The following is a 19501-nucleotide window of genomic DNA, read 5'->3' on the forward strand; positions in this document are numbered from 1 at the left end:
AAATTTGGAGTAAAATTCCATGCTTGACAGTCTGATAACATCTATTGTCTGACAAAAAACAACTATCTAATAATACCAGAAAAAAATGGATCTCAGTAAGGAAAGTAATGAAATAATAATCAAAGAAAGAGTAATGGCTGACAACCAACACAGATACAGTCCAAATCATTTCAGCCAATGTATCAGTAATGAAGTGAAACCATACATTAATTACCTTCAATTACCTTAGATATTAAGAAAATTTACATTGGAAATGAGGTACTGATAAAATTGGCACATGAATGAGGATTTATTTCTATCAACCAAGCAAGAGGCCATAACCTGTATCAAGATACAAATAGTTAGAAGACAGCCTATGATTTGAGTGATTCTTGAATACCCTGAAATATTTCCAAGATAAAATATTGATGTATGTAATTCTTGAAGACATGATATAAACATAAATCTTCTAAACAAACCATATTACAAAACAAGAAAGCTGGACATCTAAGGTAGAAGACAAATTAGAAGTCAGAGGATGAGAAAAAGCCCTCATAATTAATAAAATAGGTTTCTCATCACCAAAAGACAAATGACATAATAAAACTAAAGGAAGGTGATGCATGCATGGAGCTAAAAGCAAGGAAAATGATTCATGAAGGAGGAACATTATGTCTTAACCCTCCAAGTTCACAAAAGTTTTCACCTTACTCACACCAACCATGTGTAAATGCACCCTAACTTAAAAGAAATAAAACTTTTGGAAATGTTTACATATTTAAGCAACTAATAATACTTTATTACAGAAGTTCAAAATCAAAGCTAAACTGCCAGCAGTATGACCACCTCTTCACTGCCTTCTCTTCTGTGGTGTTTATTTTCCAATTCTTTTTATTTTTACTCAAATGAATTATCACTTTCTTCCTGTATCTGTTCTTTAACTTGATCAGCATTATTTGCACTTTTTCATCCATTACCTCCTTTCATGTTAACTATATTTCTCCTCCTACTCTTTAATAATTGACTGTTGTAACATATCTCTATATCCTGACTTTTAATCTTGGCACATGATGTGCAACAGAATCAGCATTAGTATAATTTTTTTTGACTTCACAGTGAAAAATGGCAACTGAGGTTGATCACAGAATTACAGTCTTTCACTTCTGGAATGTTCTTGATAATCCACACCATTCTTGGAATGAAGTTCTAAAATGTTTCAGAAATTAGAAAAAAATGTTTGGAAGTAGAGCTGTATAATGTTTCTGAATACTTCTTGGAAAATGTTATGTCACAGATTTAAAACAAGATAAGAAACAACTACATCCCTAATGGTATAAATAAATCCAAACGTGAACCAAAACATAATACAAAATGGTTGGTTGTGAAATAATATGGATTTACTGTTACAAGGGGTTATAAAAGCTGTGGATCTCCATTATCTACATTACGATGATTTATGTACATATGGTTTTGAAACTGAAGTATCAAGTATATTGAAAAACAAATTAATATTTGGTTACAGAATGATGAGGAAACATTTCTGATATGGCAGCATATTAAAAAGAATTTAACTGATTTTGCTAACTACCTTAATAACATTAATTCTATTACTTTAAATGTGTGATTAAGGAAAACAACTGTTTAAAACTTTTACTTGGATATTTTAGTGGGTAAAAATAAGTGGAAAAAGTGGAAAGAGCTGTTTATCAAAAAACACACACACTTGACACTCCCAATATTAAAAATATCATATAATTTCTCAAAACACCACTGCTTTTTATGTAAAAAAAATTCCAAATTATGCTTTAAACAGGAAGATATTAGCAATGAGTTATTATAAAATATATATGGAATAGCAGCAGGAGGCTTTAATTCTAATATTATTCACAAAGCTGTCAGAAACAAAGAAAATGAGGATTAAAAATATTATATTAAAACTACTCACTGAAAAATTTTAAGGAAGAAGTGGTTATGTTATCATTTATACCTGGTCAATCTTTTCAAAAAACAAAACAATTTGTAAATTAAAATATCTTTACTCTGTCTGTAGGCCAATGAACCAGGTTAGCCAGATTCTTTATACAATTAAAAATAAGGTTTGTATAATGGAAAAAACAGGTAAATATAAATTAATATGTGAAGGTGGGAATATTTACATTAAACCAAACTAGAAGAAATTTAAAATACTGAATACATTAACACAAAAATTAAATGTAATAATACAAAAATTTTGCCTTCAAGAGAATATACTCAAGAAAATAAACATATATACTGACAAAAAAACTGATATTCTGGCACATCCTAAGTTAAATCCACATGTAAATTTTATTATATGGTTCTTAATAAAACTATATACAGATCTCTACTCGATCAAAATAGTGCACTTTTGATTCTTCTGAAGTAAGACAATAAAACATGTTAAATGTAAAAGTCTACTCCATTTCATGGTTTTCACTTTTATACAATAGATTATTAAGTAAGTTTTATTGTATTTTGAAACTCAAAACAGCCTTATTTTTGAATATTTATTGTGTATCATTAAACAATGATTTTTGTTTTAAGATGTGTGTTATTTAAAATTTGCACAAGTGTCATCTTGACATAAATCAAAGGTAAATATTTTTACATTTTTTCTTCAGTGTTGCCATAATTATTTCCAATAATGTATATCATGATTTAAATATAATATTCAAAGTCTGCTCAAGATCAATGTTTCTTAGAGTTAACTCAATATTGATTATTTCCCCAAATCTATGAGGGGCATGGGAAACAATAGGGTTTAGTTTCAAGCTATAAGTGAATAATTTTAACTCCCAGTTGTTCATAGTTTACTATATTAAATGAAGGAAATTCTGTAAAATGGGATGTTTTATGCTATTTAGCTTATTTTTGCATTGATTTCAGTTTAAGTTCCAACACCTGCATTTTATATCATTAAGTTTTTGTTTCAGAATTTTGTGCATAGTTGTACCTAATTTGTGAGCAATAAAACTAGAGGGAGACACCTGTTCAATAGCATTTACCTTTTAACTCTTGAGTGCCTACTACGATTTGACTGTCACTCTTATGGCACAACCACAACCCTACAACATGAAACATGTTTTTGTGAAGTGGGTCACAAACCATCAATCTACTGATTCACAATTACAGGATGGTAACAAACCATTAGACCATAACTAGCTCTGTACCACTAAAATCTAGGCATGTGCGAGAAAGCAGTTATGGTAGGAGGAATCATAACATGGCCTCAGTAAGCTACAATATGAAATGTCTCAATGCTGTTGCTGGTATGAGCCAAAGTATTGTTTCCAATTTCTGGAAGGGACATGGAACCCATAGAAATTTAAAGAAATAATAGAAGGGTGGCTGAATGGAAAACAAACCTATGAGAAAACTGCTTCTTGACTAAATGTTTGAAGATACTTTGACCTTCACAATTCTTATGTAATTCTTCAATCAATCCAAACTATTTGTAATAGACTTACAAAATAAGATTTATGATCACAGAAGGTCTGCATTAAGATCACAACAAAAACCAACAAGATAAAATGCACACATTCAATAATTTAAAACAAAAATGTATTGTAAAAACAACCACAACTTTTATAAAAATGGAAATATTTTCATGAAATTGTAATGAATGACCCTTTCCAGATGGGTCAAAGGCTGTCATCACCACCATACCACTTCTCACCATTTTGTGCTAAGCCCAACTGGAGAGGAGTCTTCACAGTCCACCACTCCAATGGCTAGGAGGAACTGAAAGTGGCAAGGGTCTTCCATGTTGAGAAGACCTAGAGCAATGCCCAGGCCTACAATGGGCCACCAACTGAAAATGTTTTTTACTAGAAACAATGTGATAAGTGACTGCAAAACACTATGTTTGAAGCTGTAAAATGGAAACCAAAGAAGTGTGCAGAATACATGACAGTCCAAGGAACTGCTATGGTCTGGACTGACAATATGGGAAGTATGTATACCATGAGGATACCTCATTAAGCAGTGGGCACTGGCAGGGTGGATGGATTGTTATTCTGATTTGATGTGGATTTTCAGAAATGAGTATAACTTGGGAGAACACATTAATCACCTAGTGGGATCCTAATTAATGTAAAATGGAACTGAAAAAGAAAATATTTGCTCTTCTCAAAGATGATGGGTCAATTGAAGAATGGTGACCAGTAAAAGCGAAATCCAACAGGAGATGAAACAGCCAGATGGTGCAGATAATGAGACAAATGTGTGAGGATTCATGTTCATCTATAGGATCTTATTTAAAGGTTAGAAAAAAAAAACGAGTTAAAGGAAGAGAATGATTCAGATGATGAATCAGATGTGAATAAATGTGAAATAGCCTGTGAGCATCTACATCCAGAGATGAATTTACCATCCAGTAAGGTTAGAAAGAGAAACCCCTGTAAGAAAAAGAGTCCAGGATAGAGACAGATAATAGTGATGAACCTAAACAAAGAAATCCATGACAACTGACACTGAACAGCCCAAACAGAATACAACAGCTGATCCAGGTAAAAATAATGATACATGCAAGAGACAAACAAAAGATATGGGAGAAAATAAAATACATTTTCAAACAGTAGAAGTTTTAAAATGGATTCAAACCTTTAACCCTCGAATTGCAAGTCAAAAACCTTAACCACCAGGAATGCCAGACCTGCTAAGACAGATTACATTAAATGCATAAGACATCACAGTGTGTGTAGTATTTTGATTTGTCTTAATACTTACTAAAGCTTAAACAAAAATAAAAAAAAACAACACAGATGTGGTAAATTTTAGGCACCTGCCATCCAGGAAACAAAGAGAAGAAATCAGTTGTTAAGGGTACACACAGTACAAATAGAATAATCAGAGAACAGTTTCTCCACAGAAAGGTAAAAATGTGTATCAAAGGATATCAGATAACACCATGAAACAGATCAAAGGTTAAATCTCTCCAGGATAACAGTGTTAAACACTATGCTTGTTAGACCTTGTTGGACTAAGCAATTAAAATGAATAATAATAATGACAAATTTTGAATAAAATTGAGTATAGAATATTAAAAAAGTCATAAAACACATTACCATCTGTGAGTGATGACAAAACTTTAGAACATCAAACATCACTACAAAAATTTTAAGACATGCAAGAATTTAGCTATAAGTCAACAATTACATTTCAGTACAAATATATTTATTGTATTACTTAAAATAATATTTTTTGGATTGTTACAGAAATACAAATATAATTAATAAACAACAGTTAATCCTCATTTAACCAGGAATTTTAAATAACATTTTAAAAACTTAAAAAAATCTCCAAAGTTGTTAGTTATATCAATTGTTGCAATTATTTAAAGGATCAGCAATTTATTGAAGCTTTTAACTCACAAACTCTGACACAACTTACTAAATTTTTCAATGGTTTTATACTGATCCATTGGAAAAAATTGCAATGTCTTCACTGATAGGTAAGTGCATTATATTCAAACATTTCATCAAACAAATTAACTTCCAAGGATGAAGATTTAAGTAAATTTAACACAACTTCCTTTGATAAAAACTTAAGAGAGAGACATAATTCAGTGGCATTATGACATCTTAGACATGTCCAAGTTCCAATTTTCATAAAAGCTTTCACATATCTATTCCTCAATCTGATGACAATGTTTGTATAGGTAGTATCAAATAATGAGAAGACATCTTTTATTTTAGTCAATTTTACCTCTGCATATTCAATAACTTTGGTTTCTTCCAAGAAACATGAGTTGTAATTAAACCACTTAAAATAACTTTTATCAACCATGTGGCTTAACTGAAATAGATCAGATTTTTCAGATTGGATTAAAAAAATATAAAAACAAAAGCCAAAGGACTTATCTCAAAAAATGATGGAACCAATTCCATGGAAAAAAAAAAATGGTTAGGAAATTAAAAAAGGCCAACATATACTAAACACCACAGAATTCAAAGGCAATTAACTGCAATAGAGAGAAAATGAGATCACAAAAGGTTCATCATATTGGACATGGACTAGAAATACATGTGGCTAAATTTGATGAGACTGGCAGCTACCCTTGGGAAAATTTGACAAGTTGCATTAACTAATCACATTTATAAGTGTGCATAATTCATGTAAAGGTAAACAATTAAATAATGAGAGAAGTGCAAAAAACACATTCCAAGTTTTATCTCTTTGAAAGGAGAATAAACATATTATAGAATGCTATAATATCTACTACAAAAAGACAAGAAGCCATCCGTTCATCACACCAATATCTCTGCTATTATGGTATTGATCAACACTAAACTAGTACATAACAGCACTTTCTACTGCAACAAACAAGACAGTCTTTTTAAAATTCTTACAGCCATGTACACATAATGCAGACGATACACTACTTTGGACATATGATTAAATTTCAGGAGTTCATTAGTATAGCTTGAGGTAAATAATAAAACTAAATCGAGTATACACAAGCCATATACTTGGTGTTGCTGGTGCACAAAAATTATAATAATTGACTGAAATTCCCCATTACATTTGCTTAGTTAACATGGTAACATATTGATGTAACACCACCAATTTTAATCCAATCAGAACTCCTGGCTACAATTCTATAATAACCTGCACGTTATACCTGCAGTGCATTTCAATTTTGAAAATACAGAAATTAAAGTGCATTTATTCAGTTCAGCAGTCTAACAAAGTATAAACCAAGGAAACAGTCCAAAGAAAAAACTCCAAAATTGATAATAAAATTCACTGCCTTTACCATTACAATTAATAATTTGCAAGGTCATACAGTTGACCAAGTAGGAATATGTCTCTAAAAATAAGTTTTTTGCATATTACAATCTATAAGGATTTATTAAAACGAACAATTGAATGTAACTTAAAAAGACAACAAAATATACGTTTTTGTGAAATAGTCATTCTCCATACATGTAATGTTACTAGATTAAAATTAATTTTTAGAAAATATGTGCATCAAATATGTATTTAAATATGATTATGAGAAAAGAAAATTAATCATTTTTTCCCATCATAGATTTTTAATGAAATGCATGAACACCAATTACTTGCTCAGTATAAAACAATAAATAAAAATTTCACAACAAAAACAGTTAACCTTTTTCAAAAAATAATTCTGGATTTTCACAAAATTAATACTGAAAAGAAAGTATCATATAAGATTAAAATAAGTAAGTTGATATTATTATAGAGACGTTGTTACAAGGAAGAATTTGCATGCATATTATACTGTGAATAATTTGTCTTTCATACAATGTTATAAAAAATTCATAGTCAAATAACTGTTTATTTCATAGGTTTTAAACTTTGATCAACTGTAAGTAATTGAAACTTATACAAAATCAAACCTCTGAACTAGGAATGTCTACAGCAAAAAGGTCAACTTCTGGACTCTCCTTGGCTGGTCCACCAAACAATATATCTTCATCCTCAAACATCGACTTACTCCTAGGTTTAGACTGTTCCACAATATGAAAAAAAAATCAACTGCTGGTAAATATTAAAAATCACAAAACAATTAAATATAATAGTGATCACCTTTTACTTATTCTGTGTTCTATTTTAATTTAAATTTTTATTGTGAAAGAACTGTGAATATCAATATTTAAAACTGACAGTTATCCTACAGATCCTTCAAAACTTTAAACAAAACCAGTAAAAATAGAACTGACTATATTTTAAGATGATGTCTGTGATATATTTTCATGCAGTCACACAGTGGTAAGTACTGATAAGAAAATTATCAATAACAAATAAGATTAACTCTCTCTCTTCACATTCTCCATATAAAACTATTATATACTCTTCAAAACAAGAAACGCGAAAGGGATATTTTCGTATTTTAAAGAGAAATATATGTAATAACGTTACAAGCTCAGAGTATGTGATGTTACACGTGTTAAGGCACTGATTGTCAGACCAAAATGACAATAAAAGTTGTGCACTTTGAAAATGGAGGAAAACATCGGATTTTTCGCCAAAACGCATGCGTGTCCAATAAATTTGTTTGAGAGATCTGCATGTTCTGCAAGTGCAACATGTGCAAAATCCCTATAAAAGTGACGGGTTCTCTGTTTCCATAGCTCAGTGTTAAGCCACCGACACGCAATACAGTAACGCCAAGACTGACTGAAGCACAACGCAACAACGCCATTGGTCGCTTGGAAGCAGGCGAATCTCGATCAGATGTTGCCAGAGCTGTGAATGTCCACCCAAGCACCATCACAAGGCTATGGAATCGTCACCAACAACATGGATCAACTCGATCTGGCAGATCACGACCAACAATCTGGCAGACCTCGGATAGGACCACCGCCGCACTGCCTCAACCATACCATCGCAACATCTGGTTATGTCATCTTCGGGATAGGACCACCACAGTGGACTCGGCACATCGCCTCATCGATGATACTGCGATGAATCACGCTTTATGCTCAACCATACCGGGCTGTCGCCGTGCAGAATTTGCAGGAAGTTGACGATCAGACCGCCTACAATACCAGAACAGACCTTGCACAACTGTCGACTCAGATTCGACGAGATTCTTAGGCCCCATGTGCAATCCATCATGGTGAACGTCAACGACGTTTTTCAACATGACAACGCCCGTCCTCACACAGCCCAACTCACCACTGTCTTCTCGAGACACCACAACATCAACGTTCTTCCCTGGCCCTCCAGATCACCAGATTTAAACCCCATCGAACATCTTTGGGACGAGTTGGACCAACATCTGTGACGGCGACAACCTCAACTGCAGACTCTACCTCAGCTTGCAGCAGCTTTGCAGGCTGAGTGGACAGCCATTCCACAGGATGTGATTCATCATCTCATCGCTTCCATGGGCAGGAGATGCCAAGCAGTTATTGATGCTCATGGGGGCACTCTCATTATTGATGTTGAGTGACGTTAAACTTCAACTAGTAAGCGTGGACTTCGCCTTTGCTGACTTTGGATGTTCAGCAGTGAATATGCAAAGTTTCACACGTCATACAGAACTATCCGGAATAAACTTGTTAACAATTTGTCTCAAATTTTGCCTTTTGCATTACTTTTTTTGAAGAGTATATATATAACTGAAAGTTTGAACATGAATGTATGTATGATGTATTGGACTATTAGTAGAATGTATGTCAATTCTGTTTACATTTTTCTACACAGCAAAAATATGTACACAAACAACATGTCCCTATTATAAATCATTACCTAGAAAACATTAGATATTTAGTTGAATAAAACTGGCTATTCTAGTTTTAGTGAACTTTTTTGCAGCTTAAATAGAAACTTCAATTCTTTGATTCACAAAAATGTCCTTACATCAATGTAGAACTGTCTTTGCACATGTCAGATATACACGACTGTTTCACTTAAATTTAACACAAGAGTTATAGGTTAGATTTTCACTTTCAATTCATTATTTGAAGAAGTGATAATGCATCAGAGGTTAGCTTATATAACTGTTTGTGAATGATTTTTTGCATAGTTCAGTTGCTGTGAATTTACATCATAATGTGTCATAATTTGTAGAAAGCTCTGGCAATCAAGTGATATATACACACAGGCAACCAACTTAGTGCAAGCAAGTTAAGTGATTGAAGTCAGAGTGCATGTGAACTTAGCCATAATGGAAGGTTTATAAAGTGAGTTTCACAGCTTGTATTACATTAACAGAAATAGAGAAGAATACTTTGTCTCTTCAAAGAGTGTTCTGAAGTAACTTAACTCATATGTGTGGACTTTCATGAAAAGAGAGAATTATTTAAAGCTTTGGTTGCAACCATGACAGTCAACAGTGTAATAAATTTTTATACACAAGTTTCAATTTTTCTGAATATATGTTATTATAAAACAAGTGGATTATGTGCTGTCCATTTATTGATGAAACTTATTGCCACAAAAATCAGACAGTTATTGTAAAGAATTTCAGCCATATAAAAACTGACAGCACAATTTATGTAATTTTATGCAGGGTATTTAATGCACTTTGTATGTTAACATTCCATTAATTGTTTTGCATACATTGGGAAACACAAATATAGTTTTGATAAAAATTATAGTTTAATAGTTTATTGTAGTTCTGTATTTGAATTTTGGGATATAAAAATTCTTCTACACGACAATGCACAATCTGTGCTAATTTACTAACAGTTAAATACAGTTTGTTAATGGCTTGATGACTTTTGTAAACAAACATCTCAACTTTGTCCTAATTTTATTTTCTATTCAGTGGTTATCAAATCAATTTTGAGGAAGATTGACGGATTCAAAATAAGTTCCTAACTTGACAACGGCATTATTGTGCTTTATAAAAACAGAACAGGTTTAATCATTACATGAAGATTATACATCTTCATTTAAATACACTATGCTTGCAAGATTCATGAGCTCTGAATATCAGGTGCACACCCAAAATATATTCAATATGTATAATGTGTACATGTGCACAGCCACACTGAAGATAACATTTCATTTTTTTGCACAATTACACAAACTCAATATTATTTTCAATTGTAATTTTAACCTGCACATATTTTGAAGGTTTTAACATGTTTTTTGTTATATTTGCAATATGTGTATTGCAATTTATATTAGTATGTGCTAAACATTGTCATACTTTCCATCTTTTCTACTTGATACAATACAAAATAACATATTGCTTTAGAGAAGAAAACCAATACATGCATATTTACAAACCAAGAGGTTCCTCTACCTATGCAAAAATGAAATTTCATAACTTTTCAATAATCAATTTTAGACATTCAAGGACCATTTCACATGAATTACACAAGAAACTGCACTTGGATGTATATGTTTGAAATGTAAATATTATATAAACATTGGTAATGTTTAATATTATGAAAAGGCAGCAGTACTTTACAATTATTCTACCAGTGTTGAAATGTAACTGAATTATTTGAAAACAACAAAATCAAAGTTTTCCAGTGTTCTTTGCTTGACTGTTCCTATTTGACTTTCACTGTGAAATCCTTCAAAGATTCTTCCTTCTTCAGGGAATTGACTACTGTGAGGGGGATAAAAGTTCTTTCCTTCTCATCTTTCTCAAAGTTTTCATCACCTGATGAAAGGAGCTACATAATGTCAGTCTCAAGTTTGATCTGACTTTTCAGGTTCAATTCAGTTTCTACAGCATTTCTCTTGTTACCTTGCTCTGGCTTCTACTTTCTGGAGTATTATGTTCCAGCATGTTATTATTGTCTATTCTTGGTTCATTACTTAGTTAACAAATTACTTAGTGCAGCACTACTATTAGTATAAAAATGTTGGATTAAATGTCATTAAAAGCTTACAGCAAATAAATGAAAAAAAAAAAAAAAATGAAGAAAACCTAAGTAAGTATTTTATTTGTTGTTTTTAGTGTATTCTTTATCAATCATAACAGCAAATAAAGTGTAAAAATTAAAAACATTTTAGGTTAGATTAGGTAACATCAATAATAAGTTTTAATTGGCATTGTGAGTAGCCTCTGCATCATGTAATTCAAAAATATATTGTGAGCTACATATTTGTCAAATGATTTACAACTTACATGGTGTGAATATTAGTTAGATGCAGTTCCAAGGGTAATAAAACAATAAACTATAAACTTTTTATATTATAAATCCACTCATACCACTATTTAGATTTTATAGTAAAAATCCCATACATTCTAAGTTAATTATTCCACTTCACTCAGAAAATTTGGTCTACTGTTTTTAACCTGGGAGTTCAATAACAAAGACTGATGAAATTATAATCTTGCTTTAAGAAGTGTCATTATCCACAAAATTTAATACTAAGAGGTTTTAGGTTAGTCAAGGTTGAAATGGAAACTGACAGTAATAATAAAGGTAAAACAAAATAGAACAAATTATTTCTTTCATAACACATCATCAAAGGGAATTAAAATTAATATTTGTGATAACCAAAACAACATGGAAAGATTTTTAGAGAAAACATTAAAAAGTAAGTTTTAAACAAATCATCTTATTGTGATGACAAGCCAAAGTTTATATGCTATTTTAAACCAGAGGAATAAAGTAATCTGAAGAAATATTCTTCCTTGAAAAAAAACAACTAATTGTTACATTTATGAGTAAAGTTATATTACATATACTAAACATATGTTGGAGAAACAGAAGACTTACACTTATGAAAAAGTTTACTTATATATTATGTCAAATATTTAAAAAATAACCTACTACATGTTAACAAACTCTTTAATAAGGGGAATATAGAAAAATATTATACTTCACACAAATTATTTCTATTCTAGTATTCTTATGAAAATAAGAAGTTTTAGTAAAATAATACGAGATTTAAAACCACATTAAATGTTGCATAGTTTAACACAGAGAGGGAGTTTAAAAATATATAAAACTTTAAGATGAAAACAGAAATTTTACAATGTTAAGTAGTTCTTGTTAAGAGACTTATTTTAGAAATTGAAGAGTATTTTCAAAAATCTGAATCTGGTATCTATACTTTATTTTGTGTGTGTGTTTTACTCATTTCTTTTAAAATAACAGTGTTACTTTTAAATATTTTGAAAAATATTTTTATGTTGTTTCATTTATATTAATCTTTTGACAACAAGTTGCATGCACTGCATTCAGCCTGTAACCACCCAAGTACCCATGATAGAAGTCATTCTATAACTTTGATAAAGTATATGTACTTTCACAAAATTTTATAGATTATCAGTAGATGTTATAAGGCTTTCATAAAAAATATCAGGTTTTTAATTGAGTACTAATATTTTTAAATTAAAGACTTACAGAATGTTGACTATCCAACGTGCAAAGTAGTTTTCATTTCAAGATTAAAAATGATTTTCTCCATCTTAAAACTGTGAATTTTCATTTGCATAATTTACATAACCTCCTAGATAACTTTCAAACACTTTAAGAGAAAAACTTTATATTTTATCTTTCATTTTCTCTATGTTAACTGTGTACGAGGTTGATCAATTTGATTGGTCTTGTAACCACCATAAAAAAATTAGGAAATAAACCAAAATTACCCTTTTTCTTTCTAGACTGACTGAAAATTATAACAGAAAACCATAAATGTTTATTCTAAGTAGCTTAACATTTGCAAAAGTATATATCTATTAAAATTTATTAATTCTTTATTTTACTGACCTTTGAACTAGCTAATAATACCACTCTACATGCAGCTCATGTTATCATATCAAAAGCATAAAATTAGTCCTTATAAAATACCAATGTCTTTCTTACCCTTCTTAGTACCAGTGTAGAAGTATTTTGTAAAATACAATCACATTTTGATTACCATATATTACTCATCTTTATTATATAAAATATATATATAGAGAAATAATTATTTACAGGTAGTTTCTTAAATTTATTTTATTTAAAATACAAAACAATGATCTCTACTAGTTATCACATCAAGATTTTTTGTACTCACTCATACAGATGTTATGTTAAGCCTTGTTTTAAAATAACAAAAAATTACAAATTACCAAAATAATGCCATAAAATTACACTAATTTATTAAGCTTCCTTATTAAGCTGTACTCAGGTCTGCCCAATCTTATTTCTAATCAGTATGATGCTTTGATCATGACTTCAAACTCTGCAACAGTAATGGCAGCTTTATCCACATAAATACTTTGGAAAAACTGACACAATTATGTATTGCAAAATTATCACCTTCAATTGGTCATAAATTTGTAGTTGAAAGAAGTGGGTGTAGGTAAACAAGTATTTTTAAAATAGGAAGAGATAGATGGGTGGAGCTATTGTGGTGGATTTGCTAAACATAATGATATCTTAGGAAACAGAGAAAGTATGAAGTTCTTGTTTTATATTCTAGCTTGTTAATATTGGTATTTTGAATTCCTAATTCATAAGAACCTGGAGATGTTGTATTATGGGTATCATAAAATGTAATCTTACCAAAACAAGGAGACAACATATCACGTAACACATAAAAATCAATATTTAGAAATATTTTTTATACTTTTAAATTTATACATTTGGTGCATAATATTAAAAGCTGAATTACAATCTACAAGTTGATGCAAAATTGATTGACATATGTCCAAAAATAGAAGGTTAATCAAATTTTGAATGCAAGTCTACAAATGTGACAACATGCCTTATGATCCTTATCATATGGTAGGGGCTAATCACTTTCCTAAGCAAAATATATTTGTTTCCTTTTATATACACACACACACACAACCCTCTTTCATATATATGTATGTATACAAAACTACGAAAGAATTCAGATATAGATAAAACATATCTATAAAAATGTTTAATACCAAAGACACAAATAAGGAAGCAAGCAAATACTGTTGTATATTAAGAAACCATCTTATAGTAGTGTTATAATATGTATTTTGAATTCACTCTTTGTTTTGTATGTGCAGGTTTCATGCAGTTGAGAAAAACCATTAAGTTGATTGTGTTTCTAGCTACCTTTGTTGTGCTCTAAAACATGTAATACTTGTTGCTGCCAGAGGAGAACAATGCTCAATAAGACACCTTCTGTTACATTGTCAACAACTGGGTCCTTCCAGTGGTTGTTTAGGTGGTATCTGAAGATTTTCATGCCCATCTCTGTTAGAATGAGAATAACCAGTCATGTGGATAGTGCAAGCTACACTTGCAAAATAAGAAAGATTAAATTTTAACAGTCTAGTACAGGGTTTAAGTTTGAACAATTAACCCTACTGACAAGTGTCCATTGTCAAAGGCCATGTCATCATGTTTGTTGACTCACAATCAAAATTTTGTTGAACTACTATGTTATGAATGTATGTCAATAAGTTTGGTATCAAATTGTAGATTACAATTCAAAATTTTGCATTATATATTGTTAATTTCTTAATTTAAAGGTAGAGATTAATGAAATACAAGTCAACTATAATACAGCCAAGACAGATCACTTTGTAAAGGTCAATTTTATATTCTTGGATATCTTAATATGCATGCAAGTGCACCACACAATTGTAACTTCTATAATGTTAGCCAGGCATGGCTGAAACACCAATATAATAAAAAACAGTAAACATAAATGGATGTATAATGTTATGTGATTTATGCTTTGAGACTAAACATTTATGTTTTAATGTTATAATTTTTAGTTATTCTAGAATGAAAAAAAGCATAATTACATTTTTTCATAATTTTTTTTACAGTGGTTATAAGATCAGTCAAATTGACGTAACCCAAACAGTGATACAATAATGAAAATAACAGATAAAATATTCAAGGACTTCTAAAACACATATATGATGATTAACTGAAGCCTATAAATGTTTTGCATATGAAACTGTAAATGTTTATAATCTTTAAATCAAAATTACTTTGCATGTTGGATAGTCAACATTCAAAAAGGCACGAGAAAAATAATACTTAGAAAAATTTTAAAACTTAATGTGAAAAATCTGAAATTTTGCTTATAATCTAAAATATATCGTAATGATATATTTATTAACTTAAAAGTTGTAGTAATAAAACTGTATTGTGCCCTCCACTAGCACAGCGGTAAGTCTACGGATTTACAATGCAAAATCAGGGGTTCGATTCCCCTCGGTGGGCTCAGCAGATAGCCCAATGTGGCTTTGCTATAAGAAAACACACAATAAAACTGTAAAATGCAGAAAATGGTTATGTGGTCAGTCCAAATCTGTGCTGAAAGATATAGAATTTGAAACAAGTAAAAGTGATTGTTTAGCATAAATAAACTGCAACAGAACATAATGCATTTGTGTTTCACTGTTTAATAGATTAATTTTATACATCATTTTGTATCCAGTCTCATTATTCTGTTTAACACAGTTATTATATGTTTTAGTGTAAAACTTATTTTAATTTAGACACTCCACAGTATTACACTGGTAGGCCTACACAATGTCTGTAGTTATTGGATAAAAACAATTTATGCTCATTGCTAACCTATGATTTAAAAAATTCCATATGTAAGACTGAACAATAAGATTTGAAACTATATATAAAAATTTCTTTCACAATTACTGAAATACAACTCAAATATACAGTATTTTACACATTACCTTGACAAACTGGGTGTTAACTTCTTTGGATGCAACAACTGGTGAGAAAAGACCATCACTGTCCTCATCTTCATCATCCTCAAAGAGAGAAACAACTGTAGGTTTGTGATTTTTTGTTGGTGATGTTATAACAGCAGTAGATTTCTGTGCTTCCTGGAAAAAAAGATAAATATTTCCCTAAGAATGTTTAAAAAAAAAAACAGAAAAGGTTTCATCTCTCAAAATCATAATATGTTATGCATAATATGAATATCCACTGTTAATTCTCTAGCTAAAAAACAGCCAGAATTTATTGCATAAAATAGACTAAGACTTAAAATACACATTTATTAATTAAAAATGACTTGTGACATAGAATTCTTAAACCTCTTTGCATAATTAAAATATTTAACAAATTGGAATTTAGCCTAGAAAATTTCACATATGCTATGTCTTGATACTATTTTTACTTTCCATAAAGTATCTTTATGGCATATTCAGTACAGAAGACAATAGGTCTAAAAATTACAGTTATTTTGTATCTCAAAGAGAGTTTGTTTTATCTACTTAATTAGTCTAATCAATTTACCCTCTCACTTGGGCATCTGTTTCTGTGCATTTCACAAGGTGTTAGTGGTTTACATCCAAAATGTTATTAAATTACTTTTTGTTTATCTCATACCAATTAGTATAGCATAAAATTATAACTAATGGTCCATATCTTAATATTAAACATGTTTCAAGTTCTTACTTTAGGTAAAAAAAAATCCTGAACTTTCAATGGTTTGAGAAAGGTGATATTCACCACCTCTCTAATAATTATGAAATTTAGAGTAAATTAGTTACTATAAAATTTATTAGAAGTTCTGTCAACTTCTGTGGATCCTGCCCTGGGTCAAGTGAGATCTCTGTCAATAGACATAGATTCCAGTAACGGAAGGTATAAATGAATAATCATTCTGCATCTCAGGGATAAAGAAAATGGACCCAAGCAGATGCCAGAAGCCAGGGCTGAAAGAAGCTGACCCAGGCAGTCACTGGAAGAAATAATTGGAACAGAGACAGCCCATTTAACATGTTGACTGGCAAGTATTTCAGCTGCTGTGGCAGCTCCTTTTAATGCTTCTTCATTTTGTAACTTTTTTCATGACACCATTTTGGATGAAAAGTGAAACAATTTGTAAGTAGGTCAAATGCATATATAGTGCACCGTGGCACTGTGTTACTGATCGGCTTGGATGAGTTATCTCATCTACGGCATTGAACAGGTTAATCATGGAGGACAAAAGACTCTTGACATGGTTTGAGAATGACTCTTTGGAGGCATGGAAAGATCTGTATGCACTCCCACTGCAGCAGTACAAATCTGAGATGGGGTCAGGGACAACAACTTTCAAGTTTTGGGGTAAGAAATGTTGTTAACCATTTAGGGCAAAACAGGTAGTAACAGGGTGTGAACCACTACAATTAACTTAGTAATGGTCTAGTTTACACTTGTAGTTGTTGTGGTCTTTGCCACCACAACAGCACATGATAAGATGCCTTTGAATGACTGAACTACTGATGCTGGAAACATCTGAGAGAGCTTAGAATATATGACCATGCCTTACAGTTTAATTACACTGCCTTGACAGCAGCAGGTGTACATGGCAATGCAAACCTCAAAATCAGAACATTACTAGGTAGCATAATTCCTTCTATATGAGTAGAGATGCATCACACTGTAGAAACCAGTAAGGATCTCCCACTTGGGAATGTTCTTCAAATCCTCTTCAAAAATAACTTCTCACGATGAATTCAAAGTAGCATGGGAAGTAATCTCAACAGGTAAATTCTCAATGGCCTTCAAACTGAAGACGAGTTTACTGTGTTTTAGAATAGATGTTTCCATCAAGATACTCCCAAATTGTAGCTTCCCAATTGACCTTGTAGAGTCAGCAAGCCCTTCAAATCCCTTCTGAATAAAAAAGGAATACATTTGCCCTAAAAGTTTGTCAGACAAAAAATGAAAAATCAGAAAATGGGGCACAGGATCAAGAGGAGTTGGAGATCAGTGGTCAAAGTAAGCAAGGTGTAGTCAATTACCAATGAGCTGTGTTTTTACTATTTTATTTTTTGGGTAGGAAATCCATAATAAAAGGAGAATGAATTCACTCACCATGGAGTCCTACAAGTACACCAGCAATGCTAGGGTTTTGTGAGCACTGTATCCAAACACTAACATGAGACACAACGTACACAACACCCACTGAGAACACCAAATGCTGGTACTTGGTCGACACTAACTCAACAGAACCAGTTGACTGATTCTGGAGGTTACTACCTGTCTACAGTAGTTCGAAGCCAAGTGGTATATTGGGGTTGGACCCCTCAACCATCAGGATCCTGTGCTCCCTTGAAAGGGGTGCCACACAGCAAACACGTAGGTGGATGTTCAGATCTCAGAGTAGGAAAACTGACAATATAGAACCTTTTCTGAGAGGTCCCCTCATCAAATACAGGCATCCACACAGAGGGGATCTGTTTCTGTGCTGGCTCTTATAAGGTAAGGTTATGATAATATCCAAAGGTAAAACAAACTCTTACACAAGTTAGTATGAACTGAGTGTTTATCTTTCTTGAGCATGCTTACTTGGAATAACTATTGGCATAAGTAATATAAGGACTGTGAATTACAGGTTTAATATGAACATGGGATATCTACATAACTCTATGCCTTTACTTAGCTGCTGTTTTGAATATGTCTTCAACTGCTGAAGGCGACAAAAAACTATCTTCATTGCAGCAGCCAGAAGTCATTAAGTTGAATAGAAGCTGGCCAAAAGGTTAAACTTAACACTGTCTGTCAGCAAAACAGTTTTATTTTTGGAATGATCTGTTTCTCTTTGTTGTCCATATTGAAAATCATTCTTTGTAAAATATTTCTGGAAATTATGTTTTGTGGATACTTATAACAACATTACCTAATGGATATCAATGTACAATACTACTTATTAGTTATCAAGTAAAATTTTGATGCCATAACTAAAGAATTTAATTAAAATGGAGTTTATCATGAATGTGCTTTTTTTTTCCCACTATTTCCTGGTGTTGTAAAATTCACAGAACATGATCGATGTGAAAGGTTCATTCTAAGATCTTATAGAAATTACAGTAGAGAAAAGAAAGTACAGTTAAGAAAAAAAAAAAAAAGACAATCTCAGATTGGAGTAAATATGCCAAGAGCTTCCACAGGAAATGGTGAGAGCTACATCCACATTCACGATCTATCCTTGGGATTCAGTAGAGGATAGGGAAATCTTAGGTTATTGCTGTGACAAAGACATATATTTGTAAAATTGAACCTCCTGAATGTCATGAGATTTACTCATGGGGTAACCAGTGTCTTGCCATGACAAGTAGATTGTTGGAACAGTCAGAAGCCTTCCTCTCAAGAAGGTTATACTGACAATGTTCCAAGAC

At 31.5% G+C, this 19501-nt stretch overlaps 1 protein-coding gene across 4 annotated transcripts in view; it reads right to left on the reverse strand.

Annotated features, from left to right (window-relative positions):
• Positions 1-19501, reverse strand: part of LOC143225172 (WASH complex subunit 2-like) — a 172679-nt gene that overhangs the window by 30724 nt on the left and 122454 nt on the right. For all 4 annotated transcript variants that reach the window (XM_076454128.1, XM_076454129.1, XM_076454130.1 and 1 more), the window contains exons 18-19: positions 16061-16213; positions 7362-7472 (exon numbers count right to left, since the gene is read on the reverse strand). In XM_076454128.1, coding sequence (XP_076310243.1) covers positions 7362-7472; positions 16061-16213 — 264 coding nt within the window. The remainder of the gene's footprint in view (positions 1-7361; positions 7473-16060; positions 16214-19501) is intronic.

Source organism: Tachypleus tridentatus, chromosome 9, assembly GCF_004210375.1.
Source record: "Tachypleus tridentatus isolate NWPU-2018 chromosome 9, ASM421037v1, whole genome shotgun sequence".
NCBI classification, from domain to species: Eukaryota; Metazoa; Arthropoda; class Merostomata; order Xiphosura; family Limulidae; genus Tachypleus; species Tachypleus tridentatus.